At 35.2% G+C, this 17,036-nt stretch overlaps 1 protein-coding gene across 2 annotated transcripts in view; it reads right to left on the reverse strand.

The window, feature by feature from the left end:
- The window catches only part of LOC137929746 (echinoderm microtubule-associated protein-like 2), a 114,942-nt gene that overhangs the window by 25,232 nt on the left and 72,674 nt on the right, over positions 1–17,036 (reverse strand). For both annotated transcript variants that reach the window (XM_068772842.1, XM_068772834.1), the window contains exons 4-8: positions 16,854–16,962; positions 16,108–16,257; positions 15,073–15,186; positions 14,163–14,234; positions 4,323–4,487 (exon numbers count right to left, since the gene is read on the reverse strand). In XM_068772842.1, the coding sequence (XP_068628943.1) occupies positions 4,323–4,487; positions 14,163–14,234; positions 15,073–15,186; positions 16,108–16,257; positions 16,854–16,962 (610 nt within the window). The remainder of the gene's footprint in view (positions 1–4,322; positions 4,488–14,162; positions 14,235–15,072; positions 15,187–16,107; positions 16,258–16,853; positions 16,963–17,036) is intronic.

A 17,036-nucleotide genomic window follows, 5' to 3' on the forward strand; every position in this document is an offset into this window, starting at 1 on the left:
TTTGCGGAAAATTTTAAAACAGGAAAGATTTTTGTTACTAAAATGTTTGAATCACGAATGAATGAAACATATTCTAAAATCGCAAGATACTATAATTCAATTAAATTTTATCGATGCTACATAACAGCCTTGTAGTGGAAAGGGTTAAAGGCTTTGATATGTCGGTAGGTCGCTTTTATATCCTATACAATGATAGTATATTAATGAGTATTATTTTCAATTTTTTGTGATTAAATAATTAATTGTTTATCATTATATATATACAAAACTGATTTACATACATTGTTACGTTCTTAATTTGAATTATATATGTATTGTATATTTCGTATTTTAATTTTCCCATCGCAAAATGAACACATCGAAGCTTGCTTGCGATAATCAACTCGTTCAGACGAAACAAGATAAGACATGATCGTGTTTAGTGCTACTCCATCTCATACATGTGAATAACATCACCTACTTCTTATTATTAAGTATATTAATCCTACGATTTTTTTACACAAATAATAATATAACATACTCGTCTAATAAATATAAATTAGATTTATAGAAAAATCTTTCACTGTTGTCGCTGCCAGGTGGATGGTCTATACCAGTGATTCCCAAAGTGGTCTATATCGACCTCTAGGGGTCTATGACAACCTGCAAGGGGTCTACGTCAGCAAAAAAAAATTGGAGGTCCATGAAATAAAAATGGGGGTCTAAAATAGTGGATCTCAACACATACACTGATAGTACCTATTTACTTACATCATACTATCTTATAATATCAAAACATTTACATTATTTATAAAAGTACCTATGAAGTTAAAAAAAATATATATATGTTTATAAAATTGTGTAAGTTGTAGAATGTTGGTATTCGCTTTGTGGTCGCAATACATTTTGAACTTGTAAAAACCTGATAGTCGCAGTCTCAGAGCTTCGCTACCTTGCATTGACTTGTTCAATTCACTCTATAAATACGAATGTGGGACAAACAAATAAATTTACAGGAAATCAATATCAGGTAAGTAGAGGGTCTACCCAACACGGAAAAACATGGCAAGGGGTCTACGACACAAAAAAGTTTGGGGAACTCTGGTCTATGAAATGAGCTACAAGAAGCAATTAGCTGGTTTTCTTGTAGAGATTACCTCGAGCGACCGCCTATTGTAGCCGTACATAAATAGTTTTTTTTTTTTAAGTTAGTTAATTCATAAACTTCAAACAGTAACTTAAATACAACATGCTATTACATTAAATCAGAGTTCCCCAAACTTTTTTGTGTCGTAGACCCCTTGCCATGTTTTTCCGTGTTGGGTAGACCCCCTACTTACCTGATATTGATTTCCTGTCAATTCCTAACTGTAGTGAAGTTTAGTGTCAAAAACGTAAAGTAAAGACAGATGTTAATTTATACATTTATTAATTGAATTTAAATTAAAACTACTAAAAATAAAATTTTGTATCTACTATACCAACAAAACCAATCTATTATACCAACATCCTACAACTTATACAATTTTATAAACATATATAATATTTTTTTTACTTCATAGGTACTTTTATAAATAATGTAAATGATAATAATTTTCATATTATAAGATAGTATGATGTAAGTAAATAGGTACTATCAGTGTACGTGTTGAGATCCACTATCGTGGACCCCCATTGTCATTTCATGGACCCCCAAATTTTTTTTTCGCTGACGTAGACCCCTTGCAGCTGGTCATAGACCCCTAGGGGTCGATATAGACCACTTTGGAAATCACTTTATTAAATGAACAAACTTTCATTATATTTTATATCTGGCTTGGATTTATAACTTTTTGCTGGCCTATAGAACCTCTTGTAATACAGCCGTCACCTGTGAAGTTTCAACAAAGACTTGGTCAAGTGCTCTAGACTGAATAGCCCTTGCTTTTAACTACCAATGACACTTGGCTTCTGTTTCACTATCGTCTAAAACTTTCGCTTATAATTCATGTTTCTAATTTTTTATTATACGATGTAGGTGACAACGGCTTGAAATGGTTCTTTCTTTCGGAGGGTCAATTAGTGGCTGTGGCCTGTTGGGTGGAACTTATATGGCTTGTTCGAGGTATGCTGATCAGGTAATTTTGGCTGCGTGATGTGGGTCAGAGGATGGAGTGTCTGAACTTACTCTTCTAGTAGACGGAGTTATCTTGGCAAAGGAGAGTAGATACTGATACGTCGCTTTTACTATCTTAACTACTTTCTTTTTATTTCGTATCCGTTTCTGGAGGACTCTTGAACTTGCCCTGTCTTGCGTACATATGGAAATTTTGATTGACGCTCTGATCTTTGCAAGAAAAGGACCAATATTTAGCCACTTCCACACATGCAGCAGTAGTCACGCGAGTGTTTGGTACTGATCGGTGTAACATAACTCCTGAAGATGTCCCGTGGAGTGGTGAAACACGTGTTGGGTGGTTTGGCGGTGGCAGTTGATTCGCATTGTTTGCCGCATACGCATTTGTCAGCGGGCTGGCGGGCGGTGCACTTTGTTGCACGACTACCATTGCATGTGCGGAAGTGGCTAAATATTGGTCCTTTTCTTACTTAGAATGGACTTCCGCAAGGTAACGCCTGATTCTATTAAATATGGTTTGATCTTTCTTCCTCCTCAATGTCATTTATTCATTCATCTTTTATTATTAACATATACTTTCATTCTTTAAGTTTTTCCTAATCTTTTCATAAAAAAAAAACAGAAGTGTATAAGACTATTCTAAATGTGAAGAAAATAGGAAAGTTAAAATGTAATTATAAAGGAATGTAAATGAAAGTGAATCAGAACAAAATGCTATCCTGTAGTAAGCTGGTGGGTAGGTGATGAAAGTGAGGTGATGTGTATATCACAACTACTAATCGGGTTCATGAATAATCATTCTCCACGGTCTTATTATGGTAGGCGGTGGAAGGGGGCAGAAAAGAACGTCTGTTAATTGTTTTAAAAACATTTGCACTGCTCACATTTTTAGCCGTAACATGCTGGACCACTGCTGAACATAGACTTCTCCCATAGGATGACCAGAGAGACTTAACAATGTCATTTTATCTACCTAATGAGTGGACTCTGTGTAATATAAATAATATTGGTCCTTTTCTTACTTAGGATGGACTTCCGCAAAATAACACCTGAATCCATTAGACCTTTAGTTTTAATATAAAAATATATGTTACATAGGGGGCGTAAGATTTTTAGAAAAGCTAAGGTATGCACATAAAAGGTTCATAAATACTACTCTAAAGCAATAAAACTCAGTACAAACGGGATTATTTCATTTAAGTATCATTGTAGGATGACCACAATGAACCGTGTTTAACAAGGACAAAGTATTGATCAGCGTACAAGGTCTTCTCTGTCCTCATCTATTATGTACCACGCCTGTACACGACAATGTCACGGCCATACCTACAGTTATATAAAATTGCGTGGCAAGCCCCTATATAATTTGTTAATAGCTCATTAAAATAGTCTGGTGACTAAAGGATGGTTTATGATTGTTATCGTACCACATTCGATTCTCGTGTCACTCACATAAATGGTGCAGCGAAATTCATTTTTTGAAAGCAACGGTTTTTAGTTGTCATTATAATTTTTGGTAGGAATGGTAGCTTTTAACTTAGTAATTTATTCAATTATTAGATGTGTGTGTGCTCAATGTCTTGCTACACTTAAAACTCGACACCTACTCAACTAAATCCTAAGATTTAAACGTAACTTGTGAGAATTTTTTTTATTATTACAAATGCAAAATGATATTAAAGTATTATCTGTGGCAACAGGCTCCGTATTGCTGGCCACTACGAACACAATATTTTTGCGTCAAATACGTGTTTGAATTCAAAAGGCGATTTGAATTCGGATGTCAACGGTGGTGTCTTGTGAATTATGAACTGCATAAATATGCCATATACGCAAACTAATTCACTCTTGGCTACCATTTTCCTCACCATTAAGTAGAAACGAACACGTGTTAATCGCGTATACTGGTAACCTTCGCTTCAAAGAAGTAACAAGATGAATGAAAAAAAGAAAAATATGAACATAAATACTGGAAAAAATATTTGACTCAAAATTGTAACGCCTCTGCTCCCAAAAAAGCAGAGGGGGGGGGGGACAGATGAGGGACCCCAAAAAAGTGCTAGGGTGGTAATTTACCTCCGAGGATCAAACACGTGCTCGTGTGGTCAATCACTTTCACGCGCTAATAGCATATATATCAGATGGGACCAAACATAAAATTCTAGCGGCCCACAGGTAGAGAGCTCGCTATAGTGGGTCAATTTTAAGTTTTAACATCTGCACTCACCTGTACCCATACACCCACTCCAGCTTAAGCTTGCTTTGAGGTGGCGGCGCGACTTTGGCAGGGTCCAGACCATCCTGATCAGAAGGTCCGTAGAGGACCACGGGCCGTCCACGCAGGAACATACGCATGGAGCCCTCCTCCTCATTGTACTGACAGGTGTGTGTACTGAAATTAAATCGTGAAAATAAGATACAAATGTTTCATTAAATATTTCTTTCGTATACATCTTATGTACAGCCAAGTGCAATGTCTCATATAAAATATTTCGCTGTAGAAGAGTATATACTTTGAAATTAATATTTTTAGTAAATCATTAACATATGAAGCAGATAAATAATAAACATATATATTGAAATGCGATACTAACACAAGACTTTACAAACTATTACAAAAATTAATAAATATTAAAAATGAATATTATAAGTTAAGTAACACTTGTGTTCGCGACAGTACATATATTATTAAGCTGTATTAATCGTTAATTCTGCTTGTACATCACACAAACTCACAACACGGTGCATGATTAAATACGAATGTTTGGAATAAATATTTTTCGCTTTCGCCTCGCCTCCTTATATGGCCTTTGTGTTTCATCCTTAGCTTTTCATTGTTCGCAACGATTTACATTTAAATATAACATATATATACATATATATGTGTGTGTGTGTGTGAAATAAAATTTTGTATATATTTAATCGGTGTTTAAAAGTATAAAAGATGAACTAATACAGGAACATTTGTAATTAACATAAAAGCCTTCAAGCGATGAAAGTTAAGCTCATTATATTATCAATCATCCTGTATTAAACGATCACTCTGAACCTCTTGCAATATGATAGACTAATAACTAGCGTAACAGTCTGAAAGGAAAGATAGGAAACAAAACATTAATTTTAATACGTAGTTAACTGTATCATGAAAAAGCTTCACCTACTATATTATGCTTATGTTATTATTTCTTAAACAATTAACATTTTGATAGGATGTTTATAATACAGATCAAAAATAAAGTGAATTGATGAATTTGTTACCGCTCCGGCATTGATTTCTATACTAAATGGCAAAAGGTTGTTGATATCGAAGGTGAATATATTGTTCATTAGAAATAAAAACTAGTTAAAAATGTAGTCGTGTGAATTTAACTTAATAAAGCGACATTATTTTTCGTAGTACTATTTCATAGACATATCTTAAGCCATCAATTCGGAAGCTTTTTCTATCTGCAGTATGACCCCTCATGCCTGCAGTATTTGTAAATGCCAGTAACACAACAATGATCTCCCAAATAACTTTTCTGAGTTAATAAAACAACACGTATATAACACCTATTTTGTATAGGTAAACAATTAGTTATGTATCATACTATAAATGTAACATGTATATACAAGCCTAGTAGTTTTGTCTGTGACTGTGACTAAAGATTAAAAAGTATATATATATATATATATATATATATATATATATATATATATATGTGTGTGTGTGTGTGTGTATATATATATAATATAACAAGGTTGGTTAAAATTAATTCAATGATATTTAATTAATACTATTGAATGAAAATAATAAAAAAACTAGTAACCAGCTCATTAGTTTCATATATATTTAAATATGAAGTTATTTACATAAAAATAGATTGCTAACTTTATTTACATATTAAAATTTTTATATATTTTCTTTAAACTTTGCGTATATTGGTCTTGTCTATAAATAAAAATAAATGTAAAATGTATTGTAAAACTATTTTAATAATATGTATTTGTATTATTTCAGTAAATAATGTGAAAACCTAAAACACATAACAATGCATACTTACCCAATGAGAATTTACATCTAAAAAAGGCAAAAAAAAACTCGAAATGTTTCAGCGAGTATAAAGCACATAAGTTACTTTCCCATAAGTGAGTCACGTCCAAGTTAAGCACGGCCAAGTTATTTTGTGCGTAAGTGTGTTAGTGGGTGAGGTTGCGTGTCATAACTTACTATTGCTTGGTTTAACTTAAAATACCTTAATTAAGATTAAATAGGTTAATAAGCAATTGTATTTTTAGGACACAAATTTTGGTTTTTTGTTACATTTTTATTTAATATTTCCACTAACATATCCTGCTAAAATATATGTATACAAAAATATTAATTTCAGATTTATATAAATATCTATATTTTTGAAAAAAACAAGCTCGTATTTTAAGAAACAGGAAAATGCTAAATAACTTTAAGTAAATCAAGTTATGTTGAATATTTATCATAAGTATATAAGCTAATTAAATAAAATAAATAAACGAAAGTAACCCGATTTGCTATTACAAATTTATGTAAAATAAATAACGAAATATAACGTGCGAATTAATAAATAGCATGCTATATAGCAAAATAAAAGCAAAAATAGACGCGATCGCATCAAACGCATCAAACTCCCACTTACATCGGGGTGAATGACATCTCTAATTCTTTAAGAAAAAAAATCCGGCAGCGAACCCAAAAGACGCCCACACCTCGCGCTTCCACAAAACAGACTGACTACACAGTAATCAATCTAAAATAAAATAAAAAAAAAGAAACAAGCAATTATCATTATCTAATCTACAAAATGGCGGTTGTTATAGCGTGATATAGACTTTTACCTGTCCTCCATGGCGGTAAAATAACGAAAGCTATTTTTTTTAATCTATATCAGGATTTAAAATTCGAACGCCGGTGTAACTTTTTAAAAAACCGGTCGACGCGCTTCGACCCGCACTGCCCGTATCAAAACCAACTACAGACTGCGCGTTCGCAGAAATAAACGAAATGACCTTCAACGCTGTATTATTTCCATTGCCGCTCTGCTACTACGACGTAATATTTACAAATGACATAATCAGCAATGTACAGCGTATGTACCGTAAATTCGTAATAAGGATAGTTTACTGCAACTGTCAGATTGGTATACACGCCTTATTATTATATTTACGTATAGTGAATCATTGTTATAGCAGATGACGTAGTTTAAAGAAAACTGGATGATAGACAAGGCAAACGACTGAATATATACCCGATAAGGAGATATGGTGTTTCACGTCTGGTTTTCGACCAGACTCGACGTTATAGGGTCATGTTTAAAGTATATATAAAGAATTTTTTAAAGATGTTTTTAAGATGTTTATGTTAGAAGTAAAAACGTGAGACTATAGTAACGTGTTTTCCAGAAATATTAAATTTCTTTCGCAAATTAAATGTTAACACAAAATTAAAAAAAACTGGATAAAACCCTTATTAGTAAATTCGTTATAACCGTACGGACGTATTATGCTTTTAAGGTGATTTAGATTGATCACCAGAAAAATTCAAGTTACATAACTTCATAGTAGGGGGAGGGGGTCAAAAAGAAAGAAGCCCCTCTCTCTTCATATATATATATATATATATATATATATATATATATATATATATATGGGTGTATATAGAAATATATATTGTTTATAATATAGTATAAACTACTTAATCCAGTAGTTAGACCTGTCCATTATTACACTGTTATAGATATATGAATATATATAAATATAATTATACATATGAAAGATCCACTTAAATACATTTTTAGAACTTTAAGACTCGGTGATTTGAAATTTTATAGGAATATTTTTTCTCTGAGTAGAGTTTACGCAAGTCTGATTTACCAAAATCCGGCTGCAAGGTACGTTGAGGAATCGTTAATTATGTTCGTGAAGTGGAACGGGTGATATTTTTCACTTTTGTAATATACAATGACAACGGCTGCTATATATGGGACAAAATAAAAGTCGAGCCATTTATAGTAAATAATGTAGAGAAAAAACAAAGGAAGTTGACAACCACGGAGAGAATATAATATCTAAGATCCTCATAGCGTAGTTCAAGATGAAAACGAGAACGTTGTCTACAGCTGGAGCATGGAGATCTTCGCCTTAATGATATTGAACCTTAAGTGTAAGAGAATGCTATGTACGAAAGGAAAGGTAAGAAAAGGAATGGAAGATATTTTGAAGCGGGAAAAAGAGAAATGAATAGAAGAATATAAAAATAATAAAATAATAATTAGCTATAAACAAAGGCGTAGGTTGTTTCATACCTTGTCTGCATGTCTCGCATTATAAACATAGAATAAAAACCACAAGAGATTTTCAACTGTGAAACACTTTCCTTTGTAATTGTTTCGAATAGTATATAAATACATTAAATGTATAGTCGTTCATTTAATATAAGCAAAAACCTACATAAAAACTTATTTACACTAAAACGATTATCCAATAGATATACGTACGAAGGATGAAATAGGAGCATGACAATAATAAAATTGATTTATTAATTATAATTGTATATATAGCCCCTGCTTTACTACGGCAGGGGAGAATGAAAGGTCCCCAAAAACGGGTGACTTATATAAAAAAACACAGACATTAAGTATATGCACTGTAAGAACAACCACAAGGTAGAGTATCTAATGGATTCAGGCGTTATTTCAAGTCCATCCTAAGTAAGAAAAGGTCTAATATATAGCCACTTCCGCCATACAGCAGTAGTCGTGCAATAAAGTGCACCGCCCGTCAGCCCACTCATAAATGGGCATGCGGCAAACAATGCGAATTACACAATTACCGCCGTTTAATCACTCAAAACATGTTTCATAACTCCACGGGGCATCCTCAGGAGTAATGTTACACCGATTAGTGCCAAACACACAGTCTTTTGACTTTATTGCACGACTACTGCTGCATGGCGGAAGTAGCTATATATTGGTCCTTTTTATACACAAGGTATAGACCTCCCCAAGGACCGGTCTTGCGTTGCCCGGGTCCAGAGATTTCCCGTGACCCTGGCTTTGTTATAGGTCTACCTATTGGGGTCAACTTACATCGCGTCTATCTGATTATGATCGTCACTTTAAAACCTTTCGACCCAAAAGCAATGATACGCATTATCTCATGAATTAAGACAGTTCGTTCCTTTTTTGTCTATGATAAATTCTGAATGCCTTCTGGCATTTACAGCATTAATAGACAAGAGCTGGTAGAGTTGAAGACGCTTTAAGACCTTCTAAACACACTAGCTAACCAGCCAGATCGTGGGCTTGATTGGAGCAATGGTAAAGCTGTATTCACTGATTTTGTAAGCCGCCAAGCTTTAAGTGAGGACATTGGTATATGTCGTTAAATTTAAAGCAAATGTTATTAGTTAAGTGATCAAGTTAATTACATAATGAACTAATCTAAGTTGTCGTTTAATTGCAAACAAATATAGGGTGGGCCAAAAATTTTTGCGAGTGTCAACGGCGAGACGGAGCACATCTCGACGATGTAATTTTTAAAAAATAAATTTCAATAAATGATAATTACGGTAAATAAATCATAAACAAAATAGCATTTGTACTTTTATTTCTACACATGTTTCAAAAGTGCAAAAATTTATGGCCCACCCTATATCTTGAAACTAAATCTATTTTTAATATGTAATCTTTTCAATTGTATGATAGATTTTGTTGGACTTTGGCTTCTCGTATAGATTTTCAACGTCGGTCTGAATAAAGCGTCTTTGGACAATCTTAACAAGTTCATCTATTATTCTTCTTGGTGGACATCTTACTCTGTGTTTGCGGGTCGTTCAAATCACGTGTGGGTCATCAATGTGGGATTATTCCTAGGGCCACTAATATTCAACAAGCTTAGCTTTTATTTATATCTATTTATAACTAAGAAAACAATGTTCAAGCAATAAAAATCGTCAGCCAATCAAAAGTCTAGAAGTACGGTAAAGCGCCCTCTATCGCTCCATGTATGTAAAGAATTATATTTCTGTGGAATTCCCCTTTTTGATGCGCCGTTGACGATGACATAATGCAGCTAATACTGTCTTAACTCTAGAACCCTAAGGCCCTAGTAGCTATGGCCCGCCTACTACCACTTATTTTCGTATGTCTACGTGCGTTCCCGTTATTGATTTTAAATAAAAAATATTCCGAGCATTGCATCTATGGTTTGTAAAACGATTGTAAATTAATCTATATTTACTTTTAAATATGACATACATATGTGTTAAATATGAATAATAATAAACATATAAAACATAAATTATGTAGAAACTACACGATTTATACTATTAATTTATTATTAAAACATTTTTTTTTCAGCGCATGTTTTCACTTTAAAACCGATGTGCTAAATATCAAGCGGTGACAGCTTGCTTTATTGTAATACTGTGATCAAAAAGTAAGGTGAATTTGTTCATAAAAAAATGTAAATAAAATTCTCTGTTAATCCTCCAAATCAATTCCCATCCATTGAAAGGCACTTTAAATAACGCTTTTTCTAATCTTCAAAAAAGCTGGAATAGTCTATTTCCTGTATAGCCTTCAAGATATTCATCGATTAGGTTTTTATCTTCTCAATCGTGTTAAAATTAAGTCCCCGTATTGACCTCGTTTTTGAATTGCCAGAAGTCAAGACAAATCAGGTGAACACTGTGGTTGCGAAATATTAGTCGAGTTTTTGGACAAAAAAGTCGCTAAGATTCAATGCAGTATGACATCGACCAACGAGATTTGATGCGTTTAAGATGTAAATCATCCTTGGGCTGCGCCAAATGATATTCCTACGCCATCAACGAGATCTCTAGTTGTCAAGCGATGATCAAGCATCAAATCTTTGATTTTATTTCGACGTGGCAGTCGTCGGTTTTAAATGACAATTTGACCTTACTTTTTGATAACATACAACGTTGTTGGCGTTTCATTTAATTAATAACACACATTTTACGCAAAACTATGTACATTAATATACACATATATATGTATATGATATTATATGACTATACATAGTGAAAACAGTGCAGTAATCGAATATGAACAAACATACTTGCATCCACTTCGTTTCCTGATCGGTTCATGCGGAAATAAAATGTACATATATATAAATTTAATCACAATTTTCCTTTAGCCATGCCATAATAATTAGAAAAAAAATCAGAAAATTTTGTGACACATTGCTCGCAATAGCGATCATTACTTGGAGCGCCTGATCTCTTTTCGCAAATGGAAGGGATAGGTTCTACAGGCCAAAGTATCAAAAGGTAGTAGATATTGTATATCTATTTTTTCCAATAGTTGTACTTTGATATAATATGGAGACACCGGCGCATTTACCAGAGTACTAAGAACGGTTTAAGTGGGTAGGAATCACACATAACTTTGTCCTTCTCCCATAAGTCAGAGGAGAACTTGTACACCAAAAAAGTTTTACCAAAAAAAAAAGATATTTTAGGAGCTTTAGTTAAAATAAGATTTGCATAAAGTAAGTGAAATTAAGTGACGGATACAGCTGATTATTGGAGTTACTATTAATCTTCTACTTTTCAGCCGGTGGACGCCCACTACAAGGCATAGATAGACTTTCACCATAGATCGCTACGACGACTCGTCCTGCACTGGAAGCGACTTTCCGCGACCTATGTATATGTTATATTCTTGCTTGTATAAGAATAAATGTGTTTGTTAACTTCATCGTTCTGTGTGTTTCTTTTAGGAGTTAACTTCTTATGACACGCTACAGTTCATCAATTGTCAACGTGAAAAGCGCCTCTGTGGAATTGTGTAAACCACTGCATAGCATAGGCCTCCGTCAAAGATCTTTTCGTGAAATGAACTATGTCTGTCTACCAAGTGAGGATTTACGAAGAACAGATTCTTCTAGAGCAGGGCAGAAATGCAGCTTTCTATCTTTATAATTACAGTAATACATTTTTTTCTTAAAGCGAACAAAAGTTAAACTATGTCCGTTGAATTTGATTTGCGTTTAGTGTAGGGGCCCTTTTTTTGTTTCGGTGGGGGAAATCTTCTGGTGTTCAAGATGCCCCGCCTCTGGGGGGGAGAACAGGGGTATGTGGGATTCCTACCCACTAAACCCCCCCCCACCCCGGTGGTCGCCCTCTGCGCTATACGGGGGACTGCGGTATCTTCCGGTCAGGGATCGCCACGCGGTCTTCCCTTGCGCCGTGCTATTTTTTTATTTTTTCGATAGCCCATCACGTTGTATGCGTGTATACGCTACCCCCGAAACTCTCATGGTGCTATCACGATGGTTCGAGACCACGTCGAACCATCGTCTGCCTCAGAGTCGCCGAAGCTAGTGGGAGTTTAGGGCCCCCACCCTAAACTCCCGCGACTCTGAAGGCCCCGTTTATGGCAGGGGAGCACCAATAACCGGAAGGCCGTCGCGATGCGCGTCCCCTCGGCTGACGGCGTCGTCTGCGAGCGCTCTGTCTTCTGCCGATCCCGTTCAGCCGCCTCCTTCTGGCCCATGACGGTCTCACAGATAGAGGCCACGGCCCTCCACGCAGTTGACCCGCTCAGCATCGCCAACACGAGTGCTGGCAAGGAAAGGTCCTGTTCGATCTCGTCCGCCAGGATCCACTGCTCCCACTGCCATGCCGGGCAGTCCGCTAGAGTTGGGGCCCTAAACTATCTCTACTTTGGCAACTCCAAGGCAGAAGATTGATCGATGTGGTATCAAACCTTATTACAGGAGGGTTGCTATTAAAAATAGTGCGAAGGCCTGTGGGGAGGTTTGAACGGAGTTACCAGGATATCTTGCCGGCGCAAATGACATCTCCGAAGATGGTTTAGTGAGTATAAATCCTACATAACACTGTTCTTCCCCAACGGACAGGGTATATCTTGAAAATATAGATTTTCCCGGAATAAAAAGCGACTTTATCTTTAATTGTTTCATAATCGGAATACGTCACAAATAATGCAGAGCTATATATTATTATAGATTCAGTAAGTAAAAAAAGTTTTTGGTGAACGTTCTTAAAAATAAATTGGTTTTAAAATTCCCTGTAAGATTTGTATGTTTGTTATTCGTACATTGATGTTAATGCGTGAAATTTAATTTTGTTGGTGCTCAATCAGGAAACTAATTATTGTCGGGCACTCTTTATAAAAATATATTTCTAAAGAAGAACTGTTGTATTTCTCGCAAGCTCTTTTCCTTCAGCTTCCTATAGAGCAGTGTTTATCAACCTTTTTTGTGTAACCACCTAAGCCTTTCTAAAATTGTTACGTTCTCCTATGTAATATACATAATTTTTATATGAAAGGGTTAAATCCTTTCTGAATCCATTTTCTAATTGGCCCCTTAGTAATCATTTGATTACTCCTATAGAGCGGCTGTGCGCTTTGTAACACTGCTGTGGGGTTAACAATACCGACGTTTTATGTTATTTGACGATTCGAAAGTGATTTATACGCTTATAGAATATTTATTTATTAAACAATAGTAATGATTTAAAATAGAAATTTGTATTAAAGTAAAACAGATACAGCAAGAACAACGCAGTTACAATGAAATTCATACACGGTTTTGCTCTAGTTAAATTTTCAGGAACAAAGAAAAACTATATACTGTATTACTCAACACTCCCCCTAAAACTTAACTATAATTCAAAAAGAAATCCATCACTGAAATTCACATCAAAAGTTGTGAAAAGAAAACAAAATCTGATCTCTTAAATAGATAAGACTGAGTTGGTAATGCTTTAGTTAACATATCAGCTAATTGATTTTTGAAACAGAATATTCTAATAAAGAATATTTTGATTTTGATTCATCTCGAATTGTAAAATAAAATGAACCTTGTCATGGATCTCGTATCTGATATTTAATGTTTAGTTTATGTATAAAATGAATGATTATATTATTTAAAATTAGAATAACCATCACAAGCTTGGAAAATACGGATCAAACGGTTAATATATGTTAGTGATAGAAAAACAGAAGCTCCCACAAATTCCGTGTAGCACCATCACCATAAAACACCATAGACTTACCCATGTTTCATTATGGGTCCGTTTTGCGACGGCTTAGAATACAAATTTAACAACGATTTTGTTGTGGTGAATCTATAGGAGATAGAACAAAGGCATTAGATTGACACAGGACTTCAAATTGGTACACGAGAATCTCACAGAGTAGATAAAACACCAGAAAACAAAAAAAGTTTTTTCGTGTATTAAAACTAAATTATCGACATTTAATAATCAGAAATATTTTTATCCATAGACCAGTTTTAAAAGCTGTTTTCGGTGGACCTCTTGCAGCTACGTTTTTACCACATTTCCAAAATTCAATCAAAAATGTGAATATTTGATCTGAATATGAAACTAACAAGTTTTTACAAATAACAGTCGTTCAGTTTTACATTATTAAAAGCAGAAAAATTTTTGAGGAACGCCACTTTTTATTACACCGACATGGAACTCTGTCGAGACCTCAGAGGGTCCAAGTGTATAATTTTGGAAACTATGGATCGAAAATAGATGTAAATGCTCTCATCATCACTTATACTAGAGAAATGAAATGTAAAACTTAAGTAATGATGATTATCGCTATCAGCAAAATTCGGACATTTCCAAAATAATGTCAAATGTATAAAAGGGACTACATAGGCATGCAGAGTTGTTGGGATAATCGATATGTTATGCATACGTTATTTTATTTAGTTAATTTATAACACTTTAAGTAGAACAAGTTTGGTTTAATATTATTATAATTTTAGCCGTAGGATGTCCAGTGTTGGACATTGGAGTGGTTTAAAGCGACCTGCATATAGCGTCCTCCGACGACCAGGTGGTTTGTACAACGTTCAACTTCAACTTGCTGATCTACTGGGTTATTTCTATGTTGTACATTAAGTAAAAGGTATGCATAACATATCGTTGGCAAAGCGGGAACACTGACCTGCTGGTGGCGATGAGACCCTGCGCGTTGAAGTCTCCGGTGGAGTTCCAGCGCTTGGTGAGGCTGTTCCCGTGTGTGCCGCTCTGGTTGCTGGACGTGGAGTTATTGCGCGATCTAGTACAGTGCACAAGCCCGGACGTAGCAAACTAAGTAGGATTCGACGGACTATTGTGTTGGTAATGCCGCCAAGTAACGTCTGGTAGGGCTATAGGGTCTACTCTATATTTATGTTTTCTATGATGACTATATACTAAATAAATTATACGTGGAAATATTGTAAATACAAGGGTTTAGACGAAAATAAATATAAAATGAGATTACTGATTGGCTATGCTTGTGACAACCCTGGCTATACCAATGTGTTTGCAGAGAGAGTTGTAAAAAATTATCGGATCTCTCAGGCACTTTTGTGGCGGAATGAGTGACAATCCAAGCCAGGGTGCCCTCGTCCATGAGAAGCGATGATAAAAGACTTGGGAGGCTTTAGCGGCAGGAGCAGAAGCTGCAGCCTGCCCTAAAGCCTACAAGCTTCGCTGATCGCACTTTGAAAACTTTACCTGTAACGGCCTGTTCACTTTAACCTGTTAAAACAGATGTACAATACCAAGTGCCAGTCCTATAGACGCATTTAAGCAAATTAAAGTTTTTTTATATATCATTTTCCTAATAAAGCCAGGGTTGTCACAAATGAGTTATATGTTTTTTTTATAATTATTTACTACACTAATATTTCTATTGGACACAAGAGATTACTTACTCAGGGTCGTCACAATGAAGTAAAATTTTAAAACAAAATATGGAATTACTTAGAGATTCTAATTTTCTATCAATAATTCTACAATTATTTGTACTACTTTTAATGTATGGGTTATTATTGTAGTAGGTTGCTAAACGCAAAAATATAGTCATATATAGCAATGGATATGTCATAAAATTGTGATTTTTTTTTAAATCACAGTTTAATCTATCTATCTATACACGTATCTATCTAAGTACTTACGTATAAAAGAGATGCAAAAGTAACCTGGGGTATACCTGTATGGCTGCGGGGGGTGTGGTGGATGTGGTGCGAGGTGGGGGGCGGGCGTCGCTCGTGGCGATGGTGATGGCGCTGGTGACAGCGATGATGATGACGCCGGCGAGTCCGACTGCAGCGAGCCCGTCGACTGGTGTTGAGGACCGCGTCTACAACCAATGTGCACACAATGTCAAATATGGGCACGTAATTATAACTAAGAGTCTTGTTTGGCCCTAATCGGTGTAACATAGCTCCCGGGGATGCCCCGTGGAGGGGTGAAGCACGTGTTGAGTGGTTTGGCGGTTGTGTGATTAGCATTGTTTGCCGCATACGCATTTACCAGCGGGCTGGCGGGCGGTGCATTTCATTGCATGACTACCACTGCATGTGCGGTAGTGGCTAAATATTGGTCCTTTTCTTACTAACTTTGTCTATGTCCAAAAAAATATTAAATGTATGAATAATGTACATAAAGTTACTAGTAAAAATAAAAACAAAGTATGCTCTGTTAATAGGCGTTTGAATTGTGAAGGGCAAAGAATTTCCCTGCGACTTCTTCACCAAGAAGTAACTTAAATGGATAGCATTGTAATGCTAAGTACATAAAATATCTGTTACCTCTGTTTATTAATTTTGTTTAATTCGATCTGTTTACCCTCTTCGTTCTTGTTAAGACAACAGTCTACCAATAAGTCTTTAGGAAAACTATGGTAGAAGTATATGCCGTAGTGAACTTTCTATGGCTGAATCATGATCATGTTACCTTTGCGGAAGAGATGATGCACTGGAGCCATAGCTGGAGGTTCTCTTAGCGGTTTCTCTATAGGAAGGCTGCCTTAATCGAACCTCCCGCGTGGGAGTGCCAGTTGAACCTGAAATTAAGAAAAACATATTTAATTGTTATATTATCAAATTCAATGATAGTCAATTAAGATGCCTATTATGC

This window comes from Battus philenor, unplaced genomic scaffold (assembly GCF_028537555.1).
Source record: "Battus philenor isolate CCGP_79_NKW_IND1 unplaced genomic scaffold, ilBatPhil1.0.hap1 SCAF_11, whole genome shotgun sequence".
Classification (NCBI taxonomy): Eukaryota; Metazoa; Arthropoda; class Insecta; order Lepidoptera; family Papilionidae; genus Battus; species Battus philenor.